General features: G+C 39.1%; 1 protein-coding gene across 3 annotated transcripts in view; it reads right to left on the bottom strand.

The window, feature by feature from the left end:
* Positions 1-4,479: 4,479 nt before the first annotated feature.
* Positions 4,480-27,182, bottom strand: part of dmd (dystrophin) — a 97,517-nt gene continuing 74,814 nt past the window's right edge. For 2 of the 3 annotated variants that reach the window (XM_030779481.1, XM_030779482.1), the window contains 14 exons: positions 26,391-26,592; positions 25,861-25,946; positions 25,194-25,351; positions 23,568-23,734; positions 22,642-22,753; positions 21,003-21,139; positions 15,792-15,830; positions 13,141-13,206; positions 12,570-12,635; positions 10,382-10,540; positions 9,205-9,448; positions 6,697-6,817; positions 6,116-6,208; positions 4,480-4,577 (listed from right to left, as the gene is read on the bottom strand). In XM_030779481.1, coding sequence (XP_030635341.1) covers positions 4,480-4,577; positions 6,116-6,208; positions 6,697-6,817; positions 9,205-9,448; positions 10,382-10,540; positions 12,570-12,635; positions 13,141-13,206; positions 15,792-15,830; positions 21,003-21,139; positions 22,642-22,753; positions 23,568-23,734; positions 25,194-25,351; positions 25,861-25,946; positions 26,391-26,592 — 1,748 coding nt within the window. The remainder of the gene's footprint in view (positions 4,578-6,115; positions 6,209-6,696; positions 6,818-9,204; positions 9,449-10,381; positions 10,541-12,569; positions 12,636-13,140; positions 13,207-15,791; positions 15,831-21,002; positions 21,140-22,641; positions 22,754-23,567; positions 23,735-25,193; positions 25,352-25,860; positions 25,947-26,390; positions 26,593-27,182) is intronic. The other variant, XM_030779483.1, reaches the window with a different exon arrangement.

Here is a 27,182-nt window from a genome sequence, read left to right as displayed (position 1 = left end):
TTAAAGCTGAGAAGTTAATATATAAGAAGTCCGTTAGTTTCTCTTTTTCTTACTTTCATCATTTATTTAGACGGAACTATTTAGATAATGTTTGCTCAAAACTAACATAGACATTGATGTATAGCGCGTATTATATCGAAAGAGACAGGTTTGACTTTTAATCAGATGTACACTGAAAGGGTAACACAGACGGTGCCAGAAAGCACCAAGTAGCGGATTATTGTATTACTTTATGCTAGCGCCCCTTAGAGTTTGACTTGGGTAAAGCATTTTCAAAAGTGCATTTTTTTCGACTGAGCAACGAAAAGGTAGTTTGCAATGGCAATTGATAAAGAGAAAGAAAGCACATATAAATATAATAATCATTGTTTTTGTTGTTGTTCCTGTCATGTTCTCTGTTATCGTAAACTCATAGGCCTACTAAACAACACATAAACAATACCCGTGAGCTCTGTGGCAGAGTGTAGGTTTATCTCAATAATGTTTGTAGACTCCTTCAAGCAGCCATAGTTCGGTTATTTAACCGTTAAAATATCCTACACCACCTTGCACGACGGATGGCTTGTAATAGGCCTATACCGTGACGCATTCTATAAAATGTCAAATAGCAGAGACGAACATTTATTTAACTTGATTTCGTGTGGATGGCAGTTTTGCCGACATCTTCAGTACCTGAAAGAATCTGGCTGCTCTGTATTGCGGTACTCGCGGGCCACCTCGTGGTCATTTCCGAGAAGAAAACGAAAATACAGAGAAGTCAAATGCAGAAAAAATATGTTGGAGACGCTTAAAAACACACGAGTTCTCACTAACAGATAAAAAAGAGCCTCCTCTTACTTTCACAAGAGGTCCAGTCCTTAGAATATTGTTATTCAAGCTTTGAACCATCGTTGGAAAGATATTGGACCGCTGGTAATTGAAAAAAGTTATGAAAAATTGTTTCACCCCTTGGGTGAAGGTTGAAACATTTCAAGAACACAGTGTCTGCACCACGAGAGACCTTGTGCAAACCACTGATCTCCAGAACCAGTGACCTCATGAGAAGGCTTTCTACATAAACCAGCAGTACTACCATGTTTAAGAGCTGGGTGCACATCCTGTGGTTTGAAGGATCCATTTGTCTTTTTCCAAATATAAAAACCCATCCACATATCAGAGAGAGTGTAAGATGCAGCCGTTTAAGCCATTTTGGTTTCCGCCACCCACAAATCCATGTAATGTGCTATACACAAAAGTTGTGAAATTTTACGTGTTGACTTCAGTCAGAGGTAGTTTTCCAGTGGCAGCATAATCATATCTATATGTTCTCTGAAGCCCGAGGCAGTTTTTCTTGAGAGTGGGGCATAAAGATCTATGTTCAAGTGCTGTTTTTATATTTTTTTGTCAGTTTTGATTTTTCTTTTTTCTTTAAGTAATTATCCTTGTAATTGTTTATTGATCTGCAGCCACTTTACCTCATTCCAGGTGAGTATTCTCCTCAGTGTCTCAACAGGACATGGGGTCCGTTAACAATGATGACGATGCAAAAGCTCACGCGATACTGCCCAGCATAAGTAAAACTAACACTTCACTATCCTTCCTCAGCTCTACTGTCAGAGTCAGTTGTACTGTTCACAAAAATTGCACACAATACAAATTCCAAATTATCCCTTGCCTGTCTGGGTCAAAATGTGACATGGTTCCAGATAAATATCAGTGTAGCAATGTGACTTGTTACTGTGTAACAATAGGCAACATGAAGATGTACACCAAGTATAAACAACTGGATGTGTTTGTAAAAACAGACACCACCATCTGGGTACAAAATGTGTTTCAGATCAAATTTAATCTGTTTTAGGGTTAGAAAGGCAAAAGCCTTGTACATTTGTACCAAAAATGTGTGAGGATTTGCACTGACACACACATCAAAGCCCCATTTCTGTTCATCACAAAGACAAGCATAATTTCACAACACGCACACACATACACATACACATACACATACACACACACACACACACACACACACACATTTTCTGAAAGGTAATAAAATCGACGTTTGTTCCAAACAAAGTTCAGTGAACACAAAAACACACTATTTTGGTACAACCATTTAATTTGTAAACTCTGCTAGACTTTGTCTCTAACTAACCATCTTTTTCTCCAAAAACAGAAACATTCATTTTGATTTTGATCAACTACCAAAAAAAAGACATTTTTGGAGGAAAAAAAAAGTGTTTCATTAAACTTGGACAGCAAACATGAAATTCACATTTTCTTTCAAATTTTACAGAAAAAGAAGGGAAAAAAAAGTCAAGAAACAAGAGAAATGTTGATACAACTGCGTGCTTTATTAGTATACACAGTAAAACATGACACAGTAGTAAGGCATATATTTTGATGACATTTCATATGTTGTAGAAAACAAACGTATGTCATCTAAAAATGAGTTTCCAACAGCTTTCTCCCCCTTTATTCCACTGTAGCCAGTTCTCAGTTTCACAAATAATCACCTTGCAGGCTTCCCACGGTTTTCAGTCCAAACCCACGGAGAATTTGGAATACAGTACATTTTATATTTAAAAGCTGTGAACATTTGAGATGTTTAACACCGACCTATGAAAGAAAAGTTCCCTGCTATGCCAGTATGAAGCAGTGTTTGTGCATATTTGGAGAGGAAAATTGGTTCGTCTTACATGTATTTTGGTTCTGTTTAATTCAAGTCATTTTAAAGTGTACACTCTGTGGTTGAGATATTTACAGTAGTTTCTGACAGACATCCTCATTTTAATCCCCAGTGCCAATTCTATCAGTACTCTGGACAGAATGAAGACATCCTCTGAGAGACCCATTGGCAACTCGTACCACTCATGTGCCTTTTTTTCTTCAGATACTGTGCCCATAAATGTACATCCTCTTGTGTGTCTACCTGGCTCTGTCTACTCATCTGTGGATATTTGAATATTTAGAGACACCTATTTTTTCAGTTGGTTTAGGTAGTGACAATAAAAAGCCTGCAAGATACCTCATTAAGAAACAGACAACTGGCTGCAAACCACTCACTCATCTCAGTGTTAGACTACTTCAGAAGTATGGAGAGAAAGAAAAAACAAAACAAAACAAAACAAAACAAAACAAAAATAAACAAACAAACAAACAAACAAAAACAGAGTTACTTTTTTTTGGGTGGAATATTTCTTCATTGAATAAAAACGAATGACTGAGAACAAACGTTAGAAGTCAATATCACATCTTAGAGATACATATATACCACTCTTCAAAACATGCTGTTCTCCAAGGTGCAAGGTGTCTTGATGATTATAGTCTTAAATTGCTTGTACTTGCTATTAACGAGTATTCAATATTGATGTTCATAGTTCTCTACACAAAAAGCATCAAAATCTAATATAACATGAATTTTTTTTTTTTCACACAAACGCTGCCCAAACACACATTAGTTAAGTAGTATAGTGATGCATATGGGAAAGAATATGCATTTCATCTGTAGCTGTTTGCAAATCATGTGAGAATGGAGTTCTAGAATTAACATAATACATCATATCCTTAAGACAACATGAAGAACAGATTTAGCAAACTGTTGAAAAATTGGAAAACAGTGAAAGTAGACAAATATGTAACCCCCACATGGATAATGACGAAATAACACTTTTCTGTAATTACGTGATATATGTATATATATATTTATATGTATATATATATATTTTTTTCCTTGTGATATCATGTAAATGATTTTTAATCAAATGATCCAATATGTTCATACTGATGAAAACGAAAATCCTTTACTATTATCATTACTAAGATTCTGGCATTTTTTAATCTTTTGTTTTTTTATTATTATTTTTACATAAACACATCCAGTTTTAAAACTATGGTAATTAGGGGGTCACCTGTAATTTTGTACGAAAGGATGGAAACTTCCAGAGAGGTAGAAATTGCATGACCATATTCTGTGTGCCATTGACACCTTAAACAAATCAATGTTAATATTATTTATTAGTGTTTTGTTTTGTTTTTTTACATTCCAGGCTAAATTTAAGTGGTGTGATTGGACAAATACTCTCTACAAGTCAGGTTATGATTTTTATAGCACATTCACACTCGCACACACAACAGAATTGCCTTTTAATAGGTATTTTGTTACAAAGGAAATGAACAGATATAAAGCACCCTTATGTTTCTGTTCAGTTTTATCATTAAACATCTTTTAAATGCCATCTATACAAAGAAATGGCACAACTGTGTATCGGGTAACACACATTTTTGTTTTCGTTTTTTTTTTTTCTTTTTTACATTTGCATAGAAGTTTAAAAATCTGTCCTTTTAATAAAACATTTCTCAACATACTGTAAGAAACTACTGAAATCTACAAGTTGGAACCGTAATCCTCCAGAAAAATAGATTTGATTGATTTTCTTGTTGTAAACATATCCAAGTCCAAGTTGTTTACACTACAAAAGCATACCGTGGAGAGGAGATGGCCTACTCTTGACTCTGCTCCTCTGTCATGACACTAACCAAAGACTCCACAGCATGGCCCAGGTTGTCCACCATATGGAATAGACTGCCAACACAGGGTCCTACAACGGGACAGAAACAAAGACTGGAACTCATATGCAAAAAACTCTCTCTCAAGCACACGCACATGCAGACACACGCACACACATACATACACACACACACACACACACACACACACACACACACACACACACATACACACACACATACACACACACACACACACACACACACACACACACACACACACACACACACACACGTCGCTGTCATGTGGTGTTAAATGTCATTAGACTGTGATAGTGATATGCTCTGATCCCTCCCACACACTTGTAGATGGAGGAAGAGAGTATATTTATAGGTCCGATCAGACTCCATCAAAGAGCTCTGATTGGGTCTGACATCTGTGTCACACAACAGGAAGGAGTAAGACAGTGGGTCAGACAGACAGTGGACAGTGAGAGTGAGACAGGAGAAAAGGGGTTAGTGACCCTACTGACCTCTTAGTGGTTTAGCCGTCCACCTCCAGAGTCACAGGAGAGAGAGAGAGAGAGAGAGAAAAGAAAAAGAGAAAAAAAAGACAGAAAGAAAAAGAAAAGAAAATGAATTTTCAGCAAGAAACGTCCTAAGAGAGTGTGACAGCTTTTTAAGCATGCTGAATTTAATATTACTAGAGCATTTTGGGACACGGGGGGGGGGGGGGGGGGGGGTTTCAGAGGGCCCAGCCCTTCCACTTGCCTCTGAGGCCTGTACGTTTTTGATATCCTACTTGCTTTAAAAACGGTAACAGTTGTCGACAACTCAAAACAGCAGCGAGCTGTTTGAAATGTCAACAGTATTTTAGTGGAGATTTAGATGAAACCACAGAACAGAGACAGCTCTACTCAGCCGCTTTTGACTGTTACGCACAGAGCACAGCTGCATGAATCATCTAAACCGACGTCTTTCGGGCAAACAGGGCTGACAATACTGTCAGTCCACCATGGTATGCCGTCATTTCGGTTAGCCGACTGTGTGTTGGTATGGTGCTCATGTCTCAGAGAACATATCCAGTAATCTTGAGTCTCTATAATCTGGGGGGGGGAATTGAAGACCAGCCTGATTGACTCAAGACAGTCTGAATGGAGTGTGCTGATTCAATCTGTAACGTGACTTAAGTTTGACTTGAGAGCGAGTTGCCCTTTTGTGTCACCATCTCGGATTTCAAACAAAATTCATAAGAACATGAAAACGAAGCAGTCACCACAAATTTCAAGGGAGATCAGTGCTTCATTTTGAGACAAAACATCAAACAAGATCTCTTTACAAAAAAAAAAACAAACAAAAAAAACCCAAAACAAAAACACTATCATTACACTCAAAGGAGAAACAACTTGACGTATAACAACATAATTACACAGTAGGTTCCATACCAAGAAAAAACATGAAAATTATGCTAAAGGATTTCTTTCACTACCAACGTCTGCAATCACTTACGCTAGTTTGGTTTACTGTATTCTGTACATTTTGGGGTTTTTTTTGCTGGTGAGTAATGACTGATTGATGTCTTAATCCAGGTCTTTGATACCGTGCCCGTGTTAAGTGTGGAGCCTCTTACCCTGGCTGTTAGGGAAGGAGTTGTTCAGCTGCTCAATGACTTCTTCTAGTCCAGCGCTTGCATCTTGGGAGGGACTTGATAACTCATCGTCACCTGAAACCAGCAAGAAAAAAAAAGCATTTGAGGAAATTATTATTATGATGGGGTTTTTTTTTTGGTGAGGCTGTATGTAAAATAATTCCTGTAGAATTTTTTTCTCTCCATATTGCCTTACAGCTGGAATTATAATCATGTGTATCAATCAGTGTTTGCTCTTCCTGATCTACATAACCCACTCCACATAGTCAAAGTTCACTATTTTTGTAAAAGTTTCAGAAAACTGATTAAAAAAAAAAAAAAAAAAACATTCTCTTAGCTCTAATACTCAGTTCCCATGTCCTATTTTACGTCTTGGAGCCTGGTCAAATGGATTATGACGGAGTGGAAGACATAGGATACATTTTTTTACGTTAAGAGCCTGAATATTGGCCACTAAATGGATTGGTTTAGGCTTCCTGTGTGATACATTATGCGTCTCTATGCGTCTGAACCGGACACCCGGTCGTTAAGGTTAAGGAGCCTACGCTGTCCGGGACATTTACCCATGGTCTCTGTGGTTTGGCTGGCGGCTACGCGCACTGAGGGCAGGCTGGAATCGGATCGCTGAGATGAGGTGGAGGGAGATGACAGGGTTGTACCATTCAGCTTTGTTTCAGTCTGTGGCTAGGACATAGGTAAAAGAGAACCACAACAATGAGGCAAGGCATGTTTTAGTGTGCTGAGTCGTGCAGTGACACACAGTTCATTTGATTCTATTCATTTAAAGCCATTCTCAAAGACAATGCCAGCTGTTCATTACATCAACATTTTATAAGTGTAGGACCAGTGACTTGCATTTCATGTACCGGGAGATTACTGTTACTGGTGGTTTCATTCTCCACTGTAGAGTTTAATATCACATCGGCTTGTCGTTTAGTAATCATTAAGAAGACAGGAAAAAGGGGGGGGCAGTAAGAACTACATTTTAGAGGTGACAGGAAAGGGAGGGGCTACTCTGTGGCTATTAAGGTCAGTTCACAAACACTTAAGAAGTGTTTCAAAACAAACATTCGAACAAGCAGCAAAGTAGACAGGAAATGCAAATGTATGGAAAATTGGAAGTGGTAGGTCTACAACAGACTCATACTTTACCACTGTTAATTCAGCTGATGCCAAAGAGCTTCATTTTTGAGAAGACAAATTAAAAAAAAAAAAAAAAAAAAGTAAACAGTTGAAGGGAGGCGCTTGCTTGTTCAATAAGCACTGATGAGGAGATGTTAGAGGAGTTAGTCTACAGGGTATATAGAGTCTTAAATATGAAGGAGGAGACACATGTAGGACATTAACTGTATAAGTGCAGAGTCAGTAAGGGTTCGAGTAAAACGGGGGTCCAGAGGGTGAATTCGGGAGGGGAGCGGGCAGAGGGGACGGGAAGCCAACACAAGTTACGTTTAAATTAATAAACAATATTAAGACAATAAACCAGTATCAGAGAAGTGATAAACAGTTAACATGATGCATGTAACATCGTGTTGTGTCTAGTACATAATTAAAACTACTTCAATGTCACGTATGTTAGCTATGTAAACTGTTGCTGACACACCGTTTAAGATATTTCATATAGAGACTGTTATGCAGTGAAAAAGCTGTTTAAGATCCTTCTTTCTCTGTGACATTTTGATATTCAATCTCATCATTATTAATAACACTGAAAATGAAAGGTTACACGGGGCCATCTTAATAACGCGATTGATGTATGAGCTGTATAGACTAAAGAATTCCCTTTACACTACAAACACATCCCTCTTAATCATTCATTAAGACTGCTCTCACACATTTATTGATTTAGGCTATTCAAGTGTGGAGTAGGTTGTGTATATCAGTTGGAATAAGAGAAAATTTCAGTCTAAATTCCAGCTTAGAGGTTTAGGTCCTACATTCATTCTATAAATGGCCTGACAGAGGAGGTCTGTTAGAGTGAAGAGGCTGAATAATTAGAAACGTAGAAATGTGGCTGATTCATTCGGACTGACAAATCCCACATTGCTTGAATGGATGTTGCTGGATTTGTCATGATTCAAACTTTCATGAGACTAGAAGCTTCTCCAACAACAACAACAACAACAACAACAACAACAACAAAAAAGTTAACATCCACCTCAAAAAGAAATTCCAAAATCCAAACTTGACACAGTCACTGCAACACTGATTTTTTCCGCCAAACCGTAACAAATTTACACACTTGCATTTTGGCCAGAGCACCAGCTACTAGGCTCATATTTATTTATATATGGTCATATTTTATCATGTTTTTTGAGGTTTCGTGTGGTGAATCATTCATCAAAATGAACTATTTCAGATACCCAGGCCATTCAAAAATGGTCTGTGCATCTAATATAAAAATTCATTCAGCCATACCCCTAAACAGCAAGTATGAGAAAATAACATCACATGCCCCTCCCTAAGATACCCAGCCTGCAGAGCTGAAGGACATTCCAGCTGTTTGTGAATGCATATGCTGCTAGCAACAGGAAAAGAAAACCCCACAGAAATAAGCTAGGAGCATGATTCTTCTTTGACCCTTAGTCTTCAACCTGCAAGTGGAGATCCTCACAGAGTATGGTTGCCTGAGAGACACTGGATAAGGACTCCCTATCTGAATCTAGAGCTCCAAACCAAAAGTAAGGTTAAAATATATGTCCATGATAGTTTAGGAACTGTTAACATCAGAGAGGTTAAAAAAAAGTTTAAGTGTGTTTACATATTCATAGTTTAGAACATGGAGCTAATTGTTAATCCCTGCTTTACTTAAGAGTGGAAATGCATACACCACCAGAACTCCACTGTAACTAATTTCTCTCTTACAAGAAGAGTCTTTACACATCAGTAGTCATAACTACCATACCATAACTACGCCATAAACTATTCACTGTAGTGTTGTGACACGGATCCCAGATACAGTATTGACACTGGTGCTGGTAAGCAGACTTCATGTCTAATGGCAACACCACCACATTAAGATAAAAAAAACAACAACAACAACAACAACAACAAAACAAATCGTCTCTCACCTGTTCCAGCAGCTGTCTAAGCCGTTTTAACTGGGACTCGAGCTGTTTGTTGTGATCTTCCAGAATCTGCATGCGCGCCTCCAGTCGACCCTTGTGCTGTCTCAGTAGTTTGGCCTCTGCGATCAGCTCGGCGTCTCGGGGGCTCTGCGGAGACGCGGGCAGCATCTGCGGGGGTGACGGCAGTGGGGACAGGCCCTTGTGATCGTGGGCCTTCTTTAGTCGATCATACTCCGCCTGCAGCTTCCTACAAACGACAACGATTTTCTTTTTTTTTTTTTTGGTTCCACAATGTTAACAATGCCAAACTCCAAAACAACAGCTAGCTAACAAGCTACTGGGCGACACCATTTTAATCGATGGAGTTGTGCTAAAGCAAGATTTTCAAAGGCTAGATCACCTTAGGAGTTTTTTTTTGTTGTTGTTGTAATGAAATGCTATTGCTCTCGTCAATCAATACAAACACGAGTTTTTCACTCCGCTGTGCCACAAGTGAGACGAAAGGAACTAGCGCACGACTCAGGACTCCACAGCCTGACAGGATTACTCATTACTCTCAGCTGTAGATGAGCAACTGAAAGCTTTACAATCATACTGAGCCCTGCGATGGACTGGCAACCTGTCCAGGGTGTTTCCCCGCCTTTTGCCCAATGAGACCTGGGATAGGCTCCAGCACCCCCTGCGTCCCTGATTAGGATAAGCGGCTTAGAAAATGAATGAATGAGTGAACTATCATACTGATCAAGTGCTGGATGCAGTCTGTCTGAGTCTAGAATAAATTTGTTAGGAAAAGAGCTTGCTGTCGGTGAAAACGTTTGAAAACGAACATCAGCCATTAGAAACAGACTGTTGCCATAGACTCAGGATCTGAGTTTGCTGTGCTTGTTGGCATTTGTTCCATTAACATGAAAGAGACTCTAGGTTGTGCAAAATAACCATGGCAACAAAGTCATACTTTTGTATAGAAAAGGCACTGTTTCATCCACAGAACATAATTGAATTTCACTGACTTAACAGCGCATGTACACTTTCATTCTTGGGTCTTTGACAATGTTTTACGAATGCTATTCTGGTTTTGGTATTGAGAATGGTTTATAAATGCTATTTCCTGAGCTCTTTCAGCCTGACATATTAATGCTGTGTATACACTGCTTCACTGTCAATGTAACAGGAGTCACACCTGTTCTCCTGCTCCAGATCATTGAGGACTTGCTCCAGTTCTCCTTTCTCATCGGTTTCCATGGATATGAGGATCTGGGCAGGACTCTGAGGTTGGCTTTGGGGAGAACCTTGATTCAGACTGCGACAGTAATGCTGGATCAGAAGATGTTCATCGTCCCTGTTAAAAAAAAAAGTGCAAGAGACAATCAGGCAACACTCCAAGTGTAACTCCAACTCTCCCAAAGCCAAAAGAACAAGCAAAACAGCAGAGTCAACCACAGTATTAATGAACTGTTTTGGATTTTTTCCCCCATCAGTAATAACATTAATATCAGCATAACACAAGATCAGATTTGGAACCTGGTCCATTATTGATCGACTGATTCGTTCATTTATTCAATCATTCTATGAAAAATAAATTGGTTCTGTGTCTTTTTAATTGGGACCCTGTTCCACAAAGATACACTTTGGCAGGAGCTAAAAAGGATGTGAGCTTCACTTGACAGGCCACAATAACAATGATCTTGGCTCTAAGAAATGGCACAGTTTCAGACCATAGAATAATGTAATCCCTGTTTTATCACAGTCGTGCTGCGATGCTCTACTAAATCTATTCTGTGGTTAAAGTGAAGCTATACAGGTGTAGCCCCTACATTTGTTTCCCTCATTTATCTCAGTGAATATTTGACAAAGCCTTTCCGACTTTCGGCTTCTATACAAGAAAATCAGTGGAAAAAGACCAGCTCCCTTTCCCTAAAGTTTTCAATTTTTAAAATCTTAACCAATTAAAAGTGGAAGCTTCACACAGGTGGGCCGGGATTAGCCTATGAGGTCTCCTTGTTAAATTCATGGATCTCATTTATGGCTTGACTTTAACAACTGATTAACTCCGACTGTTTTGTTCAATTAAAATGGTGAGGGTGATTTTTTTTTTTTCAAACATTACACATCATTACTTGTGTAAGTACCAATGCTAGTGCAGTTCAGCATTTTTCCTCTTAGGATTCAAATGCCTCTGAAGATTTTAATCTAAATGTTCTATTCACGTCACACACAGATCAAAGATCCAACTTCTGAAAGTGGAAGAGGCCCATGTCATAATTTTACAAGTACACAGCTCTGAAGATTATTTTGGAGATGAATATCTCAAAGAACAGATTTTTCCACTGAGGTGATGAACTTGCCGTGTTCTCTGAACAGGTCTTTGAGGGAACAGTTGGTCGTTAAGACCAAATAAACAAACAGAGATGAAACTTTTTCAGAACTGTAGCCTATTTAACAGCCTGCATTAATCAGGACCATATTTCTGCTGTTAGTTACTCAAAATAGCCATGGTAATTACAAAGCTTCTCAGTTATGTCTGCAACTAGTATGCTAAGATTGATTTTTCATGAAGCTTATAAGACCAACTGGCAAACACAACTAGCTTGCTTTTAAGTTACGGAAGTTCAATTTAATTGATAGCCTATGTGATAACCAACACACATTTTTGTGTTTGCCTTGACAGTGTCTCTCTTCTTCTTTCTGCTGCAACTGCACCACTATTATTGTATTATTAACATATTAGCATGTTTATGTGATTAAATATGTAGAGGGTAATATTTAAGGCGAACTGCAGCTTAATGCGTCTTTTATGAGTTACAGTCGTGAAGAATAACATGAAGTGGTTTTTGTGCACATAGTTATGTAGAATACAACGTACACGTTTTAGGGCCCAAGTATAACGTCATTAATGACAAATCTGGCCAGGCAGGAAAATCTCAGCGATAGTTGTAAGAGTTTAAGTTGTCTCAATACAATTTTTAAAGGGAGTGCCCCCCCCCCCCCCCCCCAAAAAAAAGGACATTTATGCACAACAAAGGAAGAGGAGCAACTGGGCAAGCTACAGAGCTGTAAGATGTTGAGTGGGGTGGGTTGAGTGCTGCTGGACTTTGGTTTTGCAAGGTAATGAGAGTGCCGGTGCAGACAAGAGTTATGAGCAAAAAAAAAAAAAAAAGAGAGGGAATAAAAAGAAAGGTTATCAAAATCAAATAAAATACAAACTATACAATTAACGTAAAAGATACAGAATGCTAAGAGCATGCATGTTATCCTCTGTTATGTCACCGTTAAAATAAGACTGAGGATAGACAGAGTAAGGCACCTAAAGTTTTTGTTCAACGAGTAATAACGAAGTGACTAATTATGAAAATGATAAAGATGCTCACATGCTCTCATTGGGTGAGATATTCTCATTCACATAAGAGCCATTTCGGTTCTCCATTTCAGCTAGCCTGTGGAAGACACAATTAGACCTGTTACCTTCACACAGATCAAGCCATGCAAAGGGCACGCAGTCACGATGTAGCGCACGTCGCGACTGTATTCCCGTTGGAATTAGTGAGTATACAGATCCTAACTGCTGCTATGCCTCTAGGACAAAGCCTAGGATAGCTGCATTATGCGAATTCGGTTTTAACTGCAGTTAGCTTTAGTAATTATTATTATTATTACTGCAAATACATGTGCATGAATTAATGCACATACTCTAAGACACACACGCATGCACACAACAGAGCTTGAACAGAAACATGCTCAAGTTCGTTGCGACAAAAAGGCTAGCCGTAACACTTGGTATAAAATTATACTGGGAGCAGGTAACGCTGTCAGGGAAGGACAATGGATTCTCACTAAAGGCCATCTTTGCTTTCACTAGAGGTATTATTTATCATATGCCATAATAATGGGCAACTTAGCGCTTACCCTGAGGGAAATCTAGAAGAGACAGAAGTGGCTCACCTGCTAGCATAATGCTCAATGCGTGAATGGGTGTCGTCATGGGAGAGTTGTGGGGAAGATGCCGGCCTACGGGTGAGAGAGGCAATTCGCAGTCAGTGAAAGTGATTAAAAGTAAATGGTGCGTATGGTAACTTAACTGAAGTACTGGTCAGGAACTATCAATTACACTTATCAAATAAAAGAGAAGCTTAAATGCATTTTCTTTCAGTTCGGTTCACACAGTAGATGTGCCAACCAAACTGAAAGCAGAATCATCTAATTTTATGTTTCAACCAAACCACTATTTACTGTATATTCTATGTTAGTGAGGGGCTTATAAGGTCATGCTACACTCATATTTGTTTTGTGGATGACTAATGCATTTCTACAATAGAGTGTGTCAGCAGGAATTTTTACAAACTCTAGGAAATTTCCAACAGCTTTCCATGTTTGTTAGCCTGGTAGTGTGGCCCTGTAAAGATCTTAAGGGTGGTCTGTTATGGTAACGCCAAAGGTTTTATATGACTACAACACACTTTTAATCTCCTTTAATCTTTAATCTCTTTCCTGACTGGACTGTGGGGTTTTTTCACTCCTTTTTCTTTTTTAATAATAGCACAGGTCTGTAAGACCTACTACTCAACCAAAACCTTGGTAGGAAGATGAAAGACCTGGGTGACTTGGTTCAGATTTTTAACAAGGTGCACTACACATAAATATCATTTTTCTTTCACTCAAGCTGACGCTGACACCAGAAGGTAAATTACAATGATGGAATGATGGAGAACAGACAATTTAATCACGGTATTAACATAATCTAGGTAGGGGGAAATTACTATTAGGTGAATTAGCAGATGGATATTTTAGGTTTTCTATGAGTAGTCGCTGTAACAGTGTGTTGCTACTTTATTTTTATTGCATTGCAAAAATGGTGAAAGCAGTACAACACAATAAATAAATAAAATGAAATTAAACTAAAGAAGTAAAGTAAAAGAACGTTCAAAAGCTGGCACTCGGACAAAAAAAGTGGAGAGTAATGTATGTGACTAGAACGTTGGAGGTGGTTCAAAAAGACATAACTCTCACCACACTGAAATTCCTGACTTTACGGTTCGAATCAATTGCACATTAACCGTTCTGTCTTGAGCCCTGTTAATAGTCTATAACTTCTCTTAGAAAAGTGTGAGTGGATATGTGCATGTGTTTGTGCATAAATGAGGTTGAAACCATTCACTTGAAAAGATCTGGTTTATATTAACTCCTGTGGTTACAATTTATTATTTAGGTGTGAACAATGGTCCATTAATGAACGCATGTGAATGGCACACCCAAAAACTCTCGTTTTCTTATTGATTGTATTTTGTGAGCTTAGTGCTGTCTAATTAGCGAACTACTGACAATAGTTATGTCGGACATAGAGAGCCAAAGGTAAGTCATCAATAAATGGAGATAAAAATTTCATGTCAGAAAGTCAAAATATTCTTACTGCAACCTCAGAACTGTCTTATTCATGACCACCCTGCAGATGTAGAATCAAAGACGGATCTTAACAGCTGAACAGTGCATCATGTTATCCCATTATATAGCCCTGGAATGAGGCATGTATGGCCTATATGGAATAAATATAAAATAATTACCTAAACAATATTAAATATGCATAACTGATACTTAGCCAAAGCCTTGGCTGATGTCTTAATGGAACACCTTTAAAAAGATATGTATCTATTACTATACATCCCCGATGTCATAAACCCTGTCTAACTGCATGCACAGACACAGACTCTGAACATTCCCAGGGCCATGGAAACACTCTCCTTTCAGTTGAAAGAGCCGAGTTTCGCTCCCAGCTGCGGGAACGACCGCCACGTTGTACTTCTACATCTCACACATGCCAACAGATCAAGTCAGTCTAAGCAGCGTTTCATTGAAATGCACATGTAGGAGAGGCGACGGTTCATATTGTGGAGTGTGGTAGCCAAACCGGAGTTAAGAAGTTGACTCAGAGTTGTCTAGTGAGAGACTAACAGAGTGAGATAATAGACTGATAGACTAACAGACTGAAACAGCTAAAGGGTTACTGATTATTTAAATCCAGTTTGCGAAATGTGCGGACGACAGCGACAGTAAAACGTTCTTTCGCAAACACTTATTTGTCAGTGTATCTCTAAGACTTCATTTAACCAATCCAGTTTATGCCACACCTGACACACATTAACAAAAGGAATGCCTTGGCCCAGGTTCTTAACACTACATGTGCACTAATCAAATTTGCTTGCTTTTGACTTCTGAAAGAGTTATTTTTTCATACTACTCTGTGAAAGACGGCGAGAAGAGTGAATGATGACTTAACAGCATTGATGAAAAAAACTATGTTTTTTTTAGTTTTTTAATAAGTGCTACACCTGATAAGATAGGCTAGTCTTTGGACTTTTAGTCGAATATTCTACATCACCACGAAGTCTGTGGCACAGGTCATCTTTCACATAAAGAAGACTTCAACAACCATCTGTATCATTTGCTTTGTGTTATGACAGAATTCTCCTGGGGACAGACCCAGCTTTTGTATTATGTATCCGGCAGCTGTTTGGGTAAATGTTGTGTGTGTGTGTGTGTTTCTGTGTGTGTGTGTGTGTGTGTGTGTGTGTAAATGTCTGAACTGCAGGGGTACTCACGCATGGTCTACAGGCCAGAAGTTGATCAGTGTGACCGGACTGCAAGACAAAAAAAAAGATGAGATGACAGACACAGCGAAAAGATGTGCTGAAAACATGATGAGGAACATGGAGATTACATAGGGCTTATGCAGTGGACAAACACGCTCATTAAGTCTTTATCTCTGTCATCCTCCCTCAAAACGCCTGCAAACATCAACAGAACATCCCTTTGCATAAAGCCTAAGGCAGAGCAGACCATGTTGACAGCATCATTAAACACAGAAATTAACCTTTGGATTCACAATTTAATATCACCATTGCAAAATTATACATTAGAAAACACAGGATAGAATAATGGAGCAGATATTAGATTGTATCTGGGCAAAAACGTGAGGGGACGTAACGAATCACTTAGTAAAAACTATGGCTACATTTGAACAAATGCAGAAATGTTTTAAACATTACATCTTCAATCTTTACATTACTTGCATCACACATTAAAACACTGCATCTTTGAAATGATTGCATTAGGTTACAACCTAACGAACACAGACAAATAAGATCTTGGAGGGAAAAAAAAGTGTCAAAGTAACACCAACAATAATTTTGTCATTTGTCACAGAGTAGCTGTCATACAAAAGAGTTGCTCAAAGCGCTTTCCAAGCAATGCAATATAAACAGATGAATTCAAAAGAAATAAAAAAAAAAAAAACCCCAAAAAAACCCCAAAAGGAAATCCAGAGAAGTTTCAAAATTAGAAGCAGACAGGGTGCAAAGAACAGGGTGGAAAGGGGCCAAACAAACAGTTCCATATGTGGATACCAATCAGTGTTAAGCCCTCCATGTAAGGGCCACAAAAGCATAAGGCACTTTCGGACCGAACAGTTCTAGGGTCTAATTCGACAGGAACTACCCCCTGTGGAGCTCCAAAAGGAAAAAAAGAACCATTACTGCAGCAAAAGAAATCGACAAACTAGACTACAGTATACACAATGAGTTTTATTGAATTTGAATGACAGAAATATTGATTGCACATTAGATAACCTATAACTGCCTTCTCATTAACGAAAATAAAACTGTATGGCGACAGACTCAGTCCAATGGAAAAAATAATTTCCCAATGCATTTATGCATTTACCACCGCAGTAGCAGTGAATGACTTGATGGGCATAGTACTTTTCGGGTGCTAGCACAGCGCTTGTGCCTGACCCTTGCTCGCGGCATCGTGTTTTTTTTTCCCCTTTTTCCCCGCCGCAGCCCTAAAATCGTAAGCTGGATAAACACATTCTTATTTTAGGTTAAAAAGCGGATCACAGCCACACAAGCGGACACACAAGCACCTACCAAAGCGGTGTGTACGCTACCTCTTCAATGTACAAATATACATTGGACGTTGCAAAATGGTCATTGTTGGGGGATATAAAATACCGGTAAAATAAAACATAAAAACTATGTGCCCCCTCCTACAATTCCAGACATTTTGAGACATGAATATCAAAAGCTAAATGAAATACATTCTAAGACTTTATATTTTGCACGGATCTTTAAAAATGGCGGTTGCAATCATCGTATACCTGCGTCTGGACCAATGGCTGTACACCTACGTCACAAGGTTCCTATTGCGCTGAGAAAGTACCTACCCTGAAGTAGGAGCTAAAAAAGCCCCTCAAAACAGCGTTCTAAGAACTATAATCGTTCTAAGTTCCTGCGGTACAAACACGCGAAAAAGGAGGTACTTTCTCCAACAGTTCTAAGAACTATGGAAAAGTTCCTCCGGTGGGAAAGCGCCTATAGGGAGCTAATGTAGACTGTTCAGAACTGAGGCACCAAACATTTTAGATTTGGTCTCAGTTAGACTTCTCACCCCAGCACTCTGTATTATTACAATAGGCGCTGGAAATGATTGAATGCCTACCAACTTTTCTGTATCCTTTTAGGTTAAAAAAAAAAAAGTCTCACCTTGAGAATTATTTCTCAGCTATGCTTTTATCTGTTTGGTCAAACTCTCTAGACTGCAGTGCAAATAACCCTTTTCACTCTGGACCATCTTAGACTTGTTCTCATTCAGAGAGAGCTGTTAGTCGCTCATATTCTCCAGAGAGGAAAATGTATATAAAACAAACATGCCTTGAGATACTTTTCTGTGTAAAACCACTTTTGGTGGAGTTTGATTTTGAAAACAACAGCTCAGTTCACTTAAAACATTTCTCTGTAATATGCTGAAGTCATGAAGAGCATCACCAGAAAGATCAACTCATTTTTCCAGCTGGTGAATCAATAAACCGTAAAATCAAAAATCTGACTGCAGATTCTTATTATTCACATTACCGACTTAGAGGAAATCGCTGATTTAGCGGTAAACAAAAGACAGGCAGTACACTGGTCTGTAACTGGCCGGGAACCAAACTATCCAAACTATTGTACTTATTCAACAGAAATTTAACCACAGCAGTCACCAAACTCCTGAGGAAAACCACTTGACTATGATGATGAATTCACAATATAAACAGTACCACTCAGACTATATATGTGAGAACTTAGAGCGGTCTCGAGCGGACTGGGTCAGAGTAGCAGGTCGTGGGGGGTGGTGGTGGTGGAGGGGGGTTCACAAGTTCAAAGTGTTCTTTAGAGGCAGGTATCCCTAAAAACTAATGCAAATTCCTCACTGCTGGAGAGATGATGAGTGATGGGATTGTAAAGGTAGATGAGCTCATCGGAATGAAAAGTGGGGTTTGGCTTCCTCAATCTATAGCTTTATTTTATGATTCATAAAACTTTATTTTAACACACCCTGATGGGCCTCTAGTGCCCCCCCCCCCCCCCGCCAAGCTTTTCAGCTGACAAACAGTTGGGGAGTTTTCAAGGGCATTGTTTGGGCTCAGAATGTTTTAAAATGAGTAACCGTGCGCTCCCAGTCCTCTCGATGCGGTACCAAGAAGACCCGGGATGTCACATCTCTACAAAGTGCTGATCGTTTTTTTTTCCAGAGAGCTGGGCTCATTTTTTTGGCTTTCATAATCCAACTGCATCTCCCTGTACATTTCTGACTCATTACTTGGAGGAGGGAGAACTGCGTTTTATTTCATTTTTTGCCCTCGATATTAATATCCATCCACAGAGACATCAGGACTTTGGCCACATCAGGAGACTACCACTTTTCTCCAAAAAGAAAGCGAACCCATTTACATCATCAGAGATCATTAAATGGGTTAGAAAACTCTGACGCATTTAAAACATTTTCCCCTTTTGTTCTTCAGTACAGTCATGTGTCCATTAACGATGGGGATACGTTCTGAGAAATGCGTCATTAGGCGATTTTACATCATTGTACAAACATCATAGAGTGTACTTCTACAAAAAAAAAAAAAACCCTTTGTCTTGTATTTCTGTTTGTAAAAGTATTCCAGGGGCGCAATGCGAAAGGGCAATTTGACGCTCAGTCTTATTATGATCTCTGTTGAAGGTATTAGAAATCCGACTGATGCACCAATTGTAAGTCGCTTTGGTAAAAAGCGTCTGCCAAATAACTAAATTGTAATTGTAAATTGTACAAACCTAGATGGTATAGTCTACTACATACCTAGGCTGCATGGTACAGCCTATTGCCCCTAGGCTACAAACCTGTACAGAGACACGGTAAACACGAGATGTATGAGGCTGCTGCCAGTGTAACACGGCATGATGTTTTACAGGAAACTTTTTTTTTTATAAGTAGAAAGAGTACACTCTAAAATAACAATAAAAAGTACAGTGTAGTAAATACATTAACCAGTAACATAGTTGTTTATTATCATTGTCAAGTATTATATACTGTATGTAATTGTATGTGCTATACTTTTATATGACTGCTAGTGTAGTGGGTTTGTTTACACCAGCATCACCACAAACACGTCAGTAATGCGTTGCGCTGAGACAGCTACGTCGTCACTAGGCAACGGGAATTTTTCAGCTCCGTTGTAATCTTAAGGTAGCGCCGTTGTATTTGCGGTCCGTCGCTGAGCAAAACGTGGTTATGCGGCGCGTGACTATATTGATTCTTATGAAGGGCACTACATGCACAGAGTATCAAAGAGCAAAGTATTATTATATTAGTGCTCTCATCCCTACTATAAATGTCAGTCACGCCCAGAGAGTAAGCTGCTCCTCAGAAGTTAGTTAAGCTGTGACTTTCTCCATTACTTCAGTAGCAGAGCAGACACAGGAGGACTTCATGACATTTCTGATAAATCCAGAACTACGACATACTGATAAAACTCGAGCTGGGGATATAGGGATGGAATGTTCTGTTCCACAGCCTGTCATTTGGCACTTTTCATCAAGATTATGAGAAGTTTTGAACTTGTCCAAATTTAATGGGCCTTCTCGTTGTATCTTTTTGGAATATTTAACTGCCTTCATAGAGGTGTTACCGTCGTTGTCAGTGTTCTGGACACCACCACACCTTTAGGTCTAGTTCTTTTACCATTTTAGTTTCATGCTTCTACCTACATTTCGATTTTTGGTCTCTTATTTGACATTCTGTTCCATGCCTTCCAAGTTCAGTCATAAAAAAGGAAAAGGTTTGTTGTTTGGGATAACTCATTTTCTAGAAATCTCCAAAGGGCTTGACATAGGCTTCTTTCTCTTCTCTGCTCTTTGACTTCATGTAGCCTCATCTGTCTCATCACTACCAATTTCACTTTACCAAATGCTTTTTTTTCTGTTGGCTAGTACACCTATTAGTTTTCAGTTTTGGTTGGGATCTCAGTTCTTCTTAATTGATGTTTACACTTGGAGCTGAAAACCCAGTAAGTGGAGTCTCAAGTTTTTCCTTTAAGTGAAGCTTTCCTTTGGGTACCTGCCAATGAAATGAGTCTTCCACTAACCTTTTAAGAACCGTCTCCAGTTACTATAACGTATTTCTATAGCTGCCATTCATACAGGCCAACGCTCATAGACCCTGACTGAAAAAACACTATGCTATATTTTTACCGATCGCCTAGATTCTACACATTTTAATAGCAATTCATCTTCTTTATTCTGTTTCCTTGCCCAAAATACAGGCAGGTTTGCTTTAGATTAAAAGTCCTACAGCATAACTGTATATCGATCTACATCACCACTATCTTTGTTTGCTGCAGTATTTTTCTCCTACACTAGGGGGCAGTACAGGTTCAGTAACTGGTTAAGTAACAGTCAAGACAGGCTCCTGTCTTTTGTGGTTGAACTAAGAAAAGAAGCGTAACTCACGTTTCCATGTTGTCTCCTTCCAGAATGGTCTGCACAGGGAGGTAGCCCATGCGAGGGTGCTTGGCAAAGTAACGTTTCGTCCTGAATTTGTTCTTCAGCACCTTGGCAAAGTCCCTAACGTCCTCTCCTGAGGTCGTCTGAAAGGAGGAGGGTACACAAAGACATCTTTGTTTCACGCCAGGAGCAAACCATCCAAAAAAAAGAAAAACAAGAAAAAGAAAAAATCTGACATTTCCACTTTTTTTCCCCCAGAAACAAATTCCAACTTCAGCATGGGTTCAACCGCATATTTGTATGTTGTGAAACGCAAGGCAAAGAACTGACTTCCAAACTAACTGTGATAATCAGAAACAACACTGATACAAAAAGTGGAAGACTATGAAAATTCAGTGAACAGAAGCTTCATAGAAGCTTCACAGAAGCTTAAAAACTGTAAACTGTTAGTCCACTAAATACAACCGGAGTCATAGTTCAAGAGATGCTCTGTCGTATGCTTTAAACCCCGGTAAAAATATCTATGATTTATTACTCCTGGATTTGCTTATACAACAAGGGTCTCAGAAGAGAACAGTGCACTGGCAGTGCAGACGCTGGCCTGTAAACTCTCCAGCTGTGTTTGGTCTGCTATACGGCATTGTCAATGGAAAAGACTAAATGAACATCTTGACAACATGTCTGAAAATTGAACTCACTGAAACCCCTTTCTGCTCTCATACTGCTTTCACTAGATATTGATGATGGCACTTGTCTCAAAAGGAAATGAAGAGACATAAAAAAAAAACAAAAACAAAACAATGAAGGCGACATCATCTGCAAGGATCAACAAATGCCTCTTTGATGAAAACAGTATGGATCTGTATACACTGTCAAGTGCCAACAGCAAACGCCTCACGCCTCCACATTTATCTTCTTTCTTTTCTAGTTTCTTTTTCTTTCTTTTTTTTAATCATTAAACAAAGATCGTATTTAGAAGTATTACAACAAAACAAAAAGTAATGATGGAAAGCTAAAATTGTTCAGTAGCGTCTACGGTGCTGGTAGTTGTGTAATGGCTGCAACTCAGACGGGCCATTTAAACTCCACATGGTACCATATGGAACTAGAGAATGCACAGACTTTTAACTTAGAGAAGGTGATGGACAAGATAGGAAGGGGGGGGGGGGGGGGGTATCAAAACCGAAAACACGTTTTAGGCTTAGGCTACGTCCACACTACGCCGGGTCAATCTGAAAACGCATAATTATTTCTCAGTTTAGCCCTGCCATCCACACTAAAACAGCGTTTTCCACACCGTTTTAGCCTGGACGGAAGGGCTGAACGGAGAAACAATCAAGCGTTTTCAAAATTAACTCAGCTTAGAGTGGACATAACCTTAAACACACAGCTCCTGTTCTCTCGCACATCTAAGCCATAATCTCCGCTGAGCTGTTAACTCTAGAGACTTCTGATGAGAAGTGGGAGGAGCTGGAGCTGGAGCTGGAGCTGGAGCTGTGATTGGCTGAGCTGTAGCTTAATCACGGAGGGAACGTGGAGTTTGATAATTGGTGAGAACCACTCACACTCTGGTTAAGGCTCCTGATAGCTAGGATAAAGACATGAAACAGATAGATGAACAAAGACAAACAAACAGTGAACTTACCGGTGTGCAGTATTCAACCATGGGATACTGCATCTTGTGACCCTTTGCGACTCTTCCAGAGAAAAAGCAGCTTTGGCAGATGTCATAGTTAAAGTGCTTTAAGCTTCTGTATCTGTGGGACGCAGAGACATGAAGAAAGGCAAGTTTAAAAGGTCAGTGGTAATCCGTCTGACATGTACATTACTGACTTACAACAAGAGGCCCTCCAAAAAACTGCAATTAGTTGTAATTGCCTACTGACAGACAATGTTCTCCAGTTTTTCAACTTTTCTCTGGGGATGAGCACAAGTCGTATTCATGTTTGACAAACCACTGGGTGGTATAAACAAACAAACAAACAAACATGCGTACTGACAATGAGCACAAAAGTCTTTATAGATTCGAGTGGCATGATGGATTACACTCAGGTCACATAAATGACTCAATGACTGATTTTAATTTCTCCAGGAACTTACTGCCCCTTGCCCATTCCTGTTCCAGTAATCACCTGCCCATGTTTACATGTCAATGACACGCCAAAAGGATTTTGTCTATGTCCAATCGGACTGTATTGGATCACAGTGAAGGGTTTAATAAATTACAGGTAAACATAAGTGCAATACAATGCTGCATCAATAAGTTAATTAAAAACATTATGTTACTGGATTTCACTTTCATTAAAATCAAACAAGATCACTGCAGAGTGTCCTCTGAGGCTGCTAACACTGTGCTTTAAAGTTCTTCGTTATAAAAGTTTGAAAAGCGCACAAACCCTGTATCCTCCAGCGCAACACACTGTTACAGAAAATCAGACACTCATGGGGATTTCTTTGCGGTAATTTTGGAAAAAGATCAGAGTTAAAGCAGATGGCTTTTTTTATGTATATGAAAAGAGATCAAAATCAGAGGACAGAGGTATTATCAGTTATTACAGCATAATCATGTACCTGAAGCCAATGATGGGACATTCTTTGCAGATGTTGCATTTGGCCTGATGCTTAGCCGTCTCGGCGGCTGCCACACGATGCAGGACGGGAAGCCACACCATGGACTGAGGCTCCAATCGCATCCAGTCCAGGAAGACGGCAGCCTCCAGCTCTGGCTTGTTATTGGCCTCAAAGATCAAAAAGAAGAGAAATTAGTTGCTGGTTTTGGACGGTGTGAGATGGAACGACAAAGTCTGGGCCATAAAAGTTGCTCAACATATAAACTTAAGGACTATTACTATAAATTTTTACTACCGATTCAGACATAGAGAAAAACTTTTTTGGCCCGACTTTTGACGCTGCAAGATTTTGGAAACCAGTGTTTAACAAGACTTTGGAGAGGAGCGTTTAATTATTCAAAAAGGTGACCCAGTTTTTGTACACTAAGCAGCATTCGGGGACACAATACCATGACTTGCACGAGAACCGCTTTAATGCCTAAGTAAAACATATAACAGCACCATCCCTATCTAAGGCTGAAAAATTTAGCAAAGATGGTTCAGGACAAAACTGCACCAGAAAGACTGGCCTGCAGAATATTTCTTTTGTTCAGTAATTAGTACAAATAAGTGAAAATGTAGAGTTTGTATGTTTCATCAGAAATGCTCATTCAGAAATACTATCGCTGCCACGTGGCTGTAATACACGTTTCCCATTTTTTTTCATTAGGAGAAGAAGAAGAAGTTATTAAGTATCTGTATTATGCTATTGAAGGAAGTTAGTCAAGCTATTATTAAAGGCGTTATTTTAACCCTATTTCTTTCCCACTCTGTAATTACTTCATTACCCAGAAAATCATATAATCTCATAATCCATGCTTTGTGAAAAATGTGAAATTGTGATATGGACTTACTTTTCTGAAACCTTACTCCACAAATGCTTTATAGAAACTGGTAGGAATGTTGATATGTTCATACCCAACAGATGTGAATATGATTAATTTTTATTTTTTTTTAACTTGTTAACTTGTGGTTAAAGTTTTAACCATATTAAATAACTACTATACTGACCCGGGAAATTGATCTGTAAAAAACTATACATCCTCAATATGAGCTTCTGTGGAACCAAATGCCTCATTTTGAACTAATATGGTGAATCACCTTTTCATCACAATATAAATTATGCTATACATGTGTTTAATATCTGTAAGATAAAAACTGCACAAGCATTCTTTGAGAGTGTAGTCAAAGAGCAGTATCACATTAGCACTGTTAACATGGGACTGTTTTTCCCACAAAAGTCTAAGAGCCCTACAGTCACTCTCTGTATATACACTGACAGTGTAGCTCCACATCCGTCAACCCTCAATTTGCCTGAATCTTCACAACATCATCATCATCTCTGTAGTACTACAAGTCACGGAAACCTCTGACAGTTCTTTTTGCTAAGGGTACACAGGCATTTACAAAAGGAGAGAGAGAGAGAATGGTTTATGTATGCGGTAGAATGCCATTTTTACATACCGCTTAATAACAGAACAAAATGTGTAATAGAGTAAGCATTTCTATATGTACAGTATATGTGAGGACTGTGAATATGACACTGGTATATACACCAGTATGGCAGTTGGAGGCTGTGGGAACTTACAAACTGGAAGCAGCTGCGTACACTGGGCTCAATGTTGCTCCCTCCAAAGGAAGCCACCTCTCCAAGCTGCCTGGGAATCTGGATGGAATCGTGGAGTAGAAGGCCGAGACGCCGTTGGTCACAGAAACCCGTGGCGGAGGCCACCTGTCTGAACAGATCTGAGAAAAATATGGCGAAGTGAAGGAGAGACAGCACCAAGAGTGACGACAAAGCAATGGCTCTATGAATATATTTATCCTTTTCAAGTAAAATCCACTTTTTTTCCCCTTTTAAAGCAAAATCAACTTTCTAACTAAAAATAAACAAACAAACAGCCAAATATATAAATAAATATAAGTATCGCCTCGGGCAATATTAAATTAATCTGGAAATTTCATGTGAAATTTTCGGTTCTCGGTTTTCGCTACTGATGAATGCAGACAGAAGTCCCGTTTTTTTGACAAAACATCTTCAGGTCCAACACAGTTTGAATCTGAGCTTGAATTAGGGCTTATACACACAAACATGCCATTTCCTGTTGTGCTCTCTCTTGCTAAGGGATATAACAGGCCTCTGCAAAAAGCTGCTATGAAATCAGATGGGCCGGTTTCAAATATCCTACAGTGAGGAGGAACAAAGCAAAGGAAAAAGATGAGAAGATGAAGGTCAGGAAAAAGGTCTGACTTACATCTGTACTTGTCTTCAAGGTGAGCTTTACAGAGCGAAATGATGCCCGTTTTAAAAGATAACGTCCTAATCTTTCCAGCTCGGCCCCTGTGTGAATCCAACAGACGAAAAAGAGTTAGAATGCTTTTGCACGACTCACAAAATTAACAAGTCAGTTCCATTTCACATCACGCTACTTTCAATATTTTTGATGTAACGTCATTTCAAACATGAAGTAATGACTGTGAAAACTTCTTTCTCTTGTGAAGGGAGAGTTTCGGACAGAAAGCCAAAGGTCAAACTGGAACTTTAAATACATCTCATAGACATTCACACAACCAACCAAATTTCTGGTCCATCAAATTCCACTTCCCACAATCAGCTCTTTAATGAAAGAATCCCTAACCACTCTTTCGACAGTTTTGATATCACAATGGGTCATTTTAAAACATCAGTTCCTAAGCGTGAAGAGATCTCAATGCTGCGAGGTGACGTGAAGCAAGAGCCTTTGGTAGAAGAAAGTCGTGGAGTGGCGAGGCAGTGCGGACGTACGTGTCGTAAACGTTGAGTAGCCAGTTTAGGCACATGTCCACGCACAGGGGCACGTTGACCAGGTTGCTGTTCTGCTGGGACAGCCGGTCGTAAATGCTGGTCAGGCAGTTGATGAGCTGCATGGTGTCCATGAACTGCTCGTTCTGTTTCAGGTTGTGCTGCTCAAAGGCCTCGCACGCCGCCGACATGCTCAGGAGGTCCACTGCTCACACAGAAGCGCAGATAAACAAGAAGATACACGTTTTTTTTTTGTTTTTGTTTTTTGGAGAGGTATTTGTCCTAACCCTGGTATCCCTAAGTCATTAAAAGGGAAGGGGAGTGCAGCAGTGCAACATAGATTTCTTATTATTTTCCATTCGTTTACGCTGGAGTGTTCATGCAAACAAAGACTAATTCTTTCAGTTAAATCTGCTGTTTATTCAGAGCAGCTTGTTTGAATACCACTGCAATCGTAAATGAAATTAAATAAAATGATTCTTTTTTTGTTTGTTTTTTTTGTAATCTGCAAGTTGGCATTCATAGACAGAGTTTGCCTAGGTTCAAGTAAATGAATGATGTGAGCAAACAAGACATTTTAGCATTTATGCTTGAGCTGTTTTTTTTCGGTTTATTTAGCCGAATGACGAATTCACCCGTATGACACCCAGACTAAATAAAATGCACTATAAACTGCATAAAAAAAACAAAAAAAAAAACCTAATCCTCATCTATACCAGTTAGGGCTGTTATAGATCTATAAAAAAAATTGTTACCTTTATAAAATTAACTGTTAGGTTAACTTTTTGAATAAGA

This window comes from Chanos chanos, chromosome 7 (assembly GCF_902362185.1).
Source record: "Chanos chanos chromosome 7, fChaCha1.1, whole genome shotgun sequence".
NCBI lineage: Eukaryota > Metazoa > Chordata > Actinopteri > Gonorynchiformes > Chanidae > Chanos > Chanos chanos.
The sequence above is the reverse complement of the archived record's forward strand: the minus strand, read 5'-3'. Positions and strand labels throughout refer to the sequence as shown.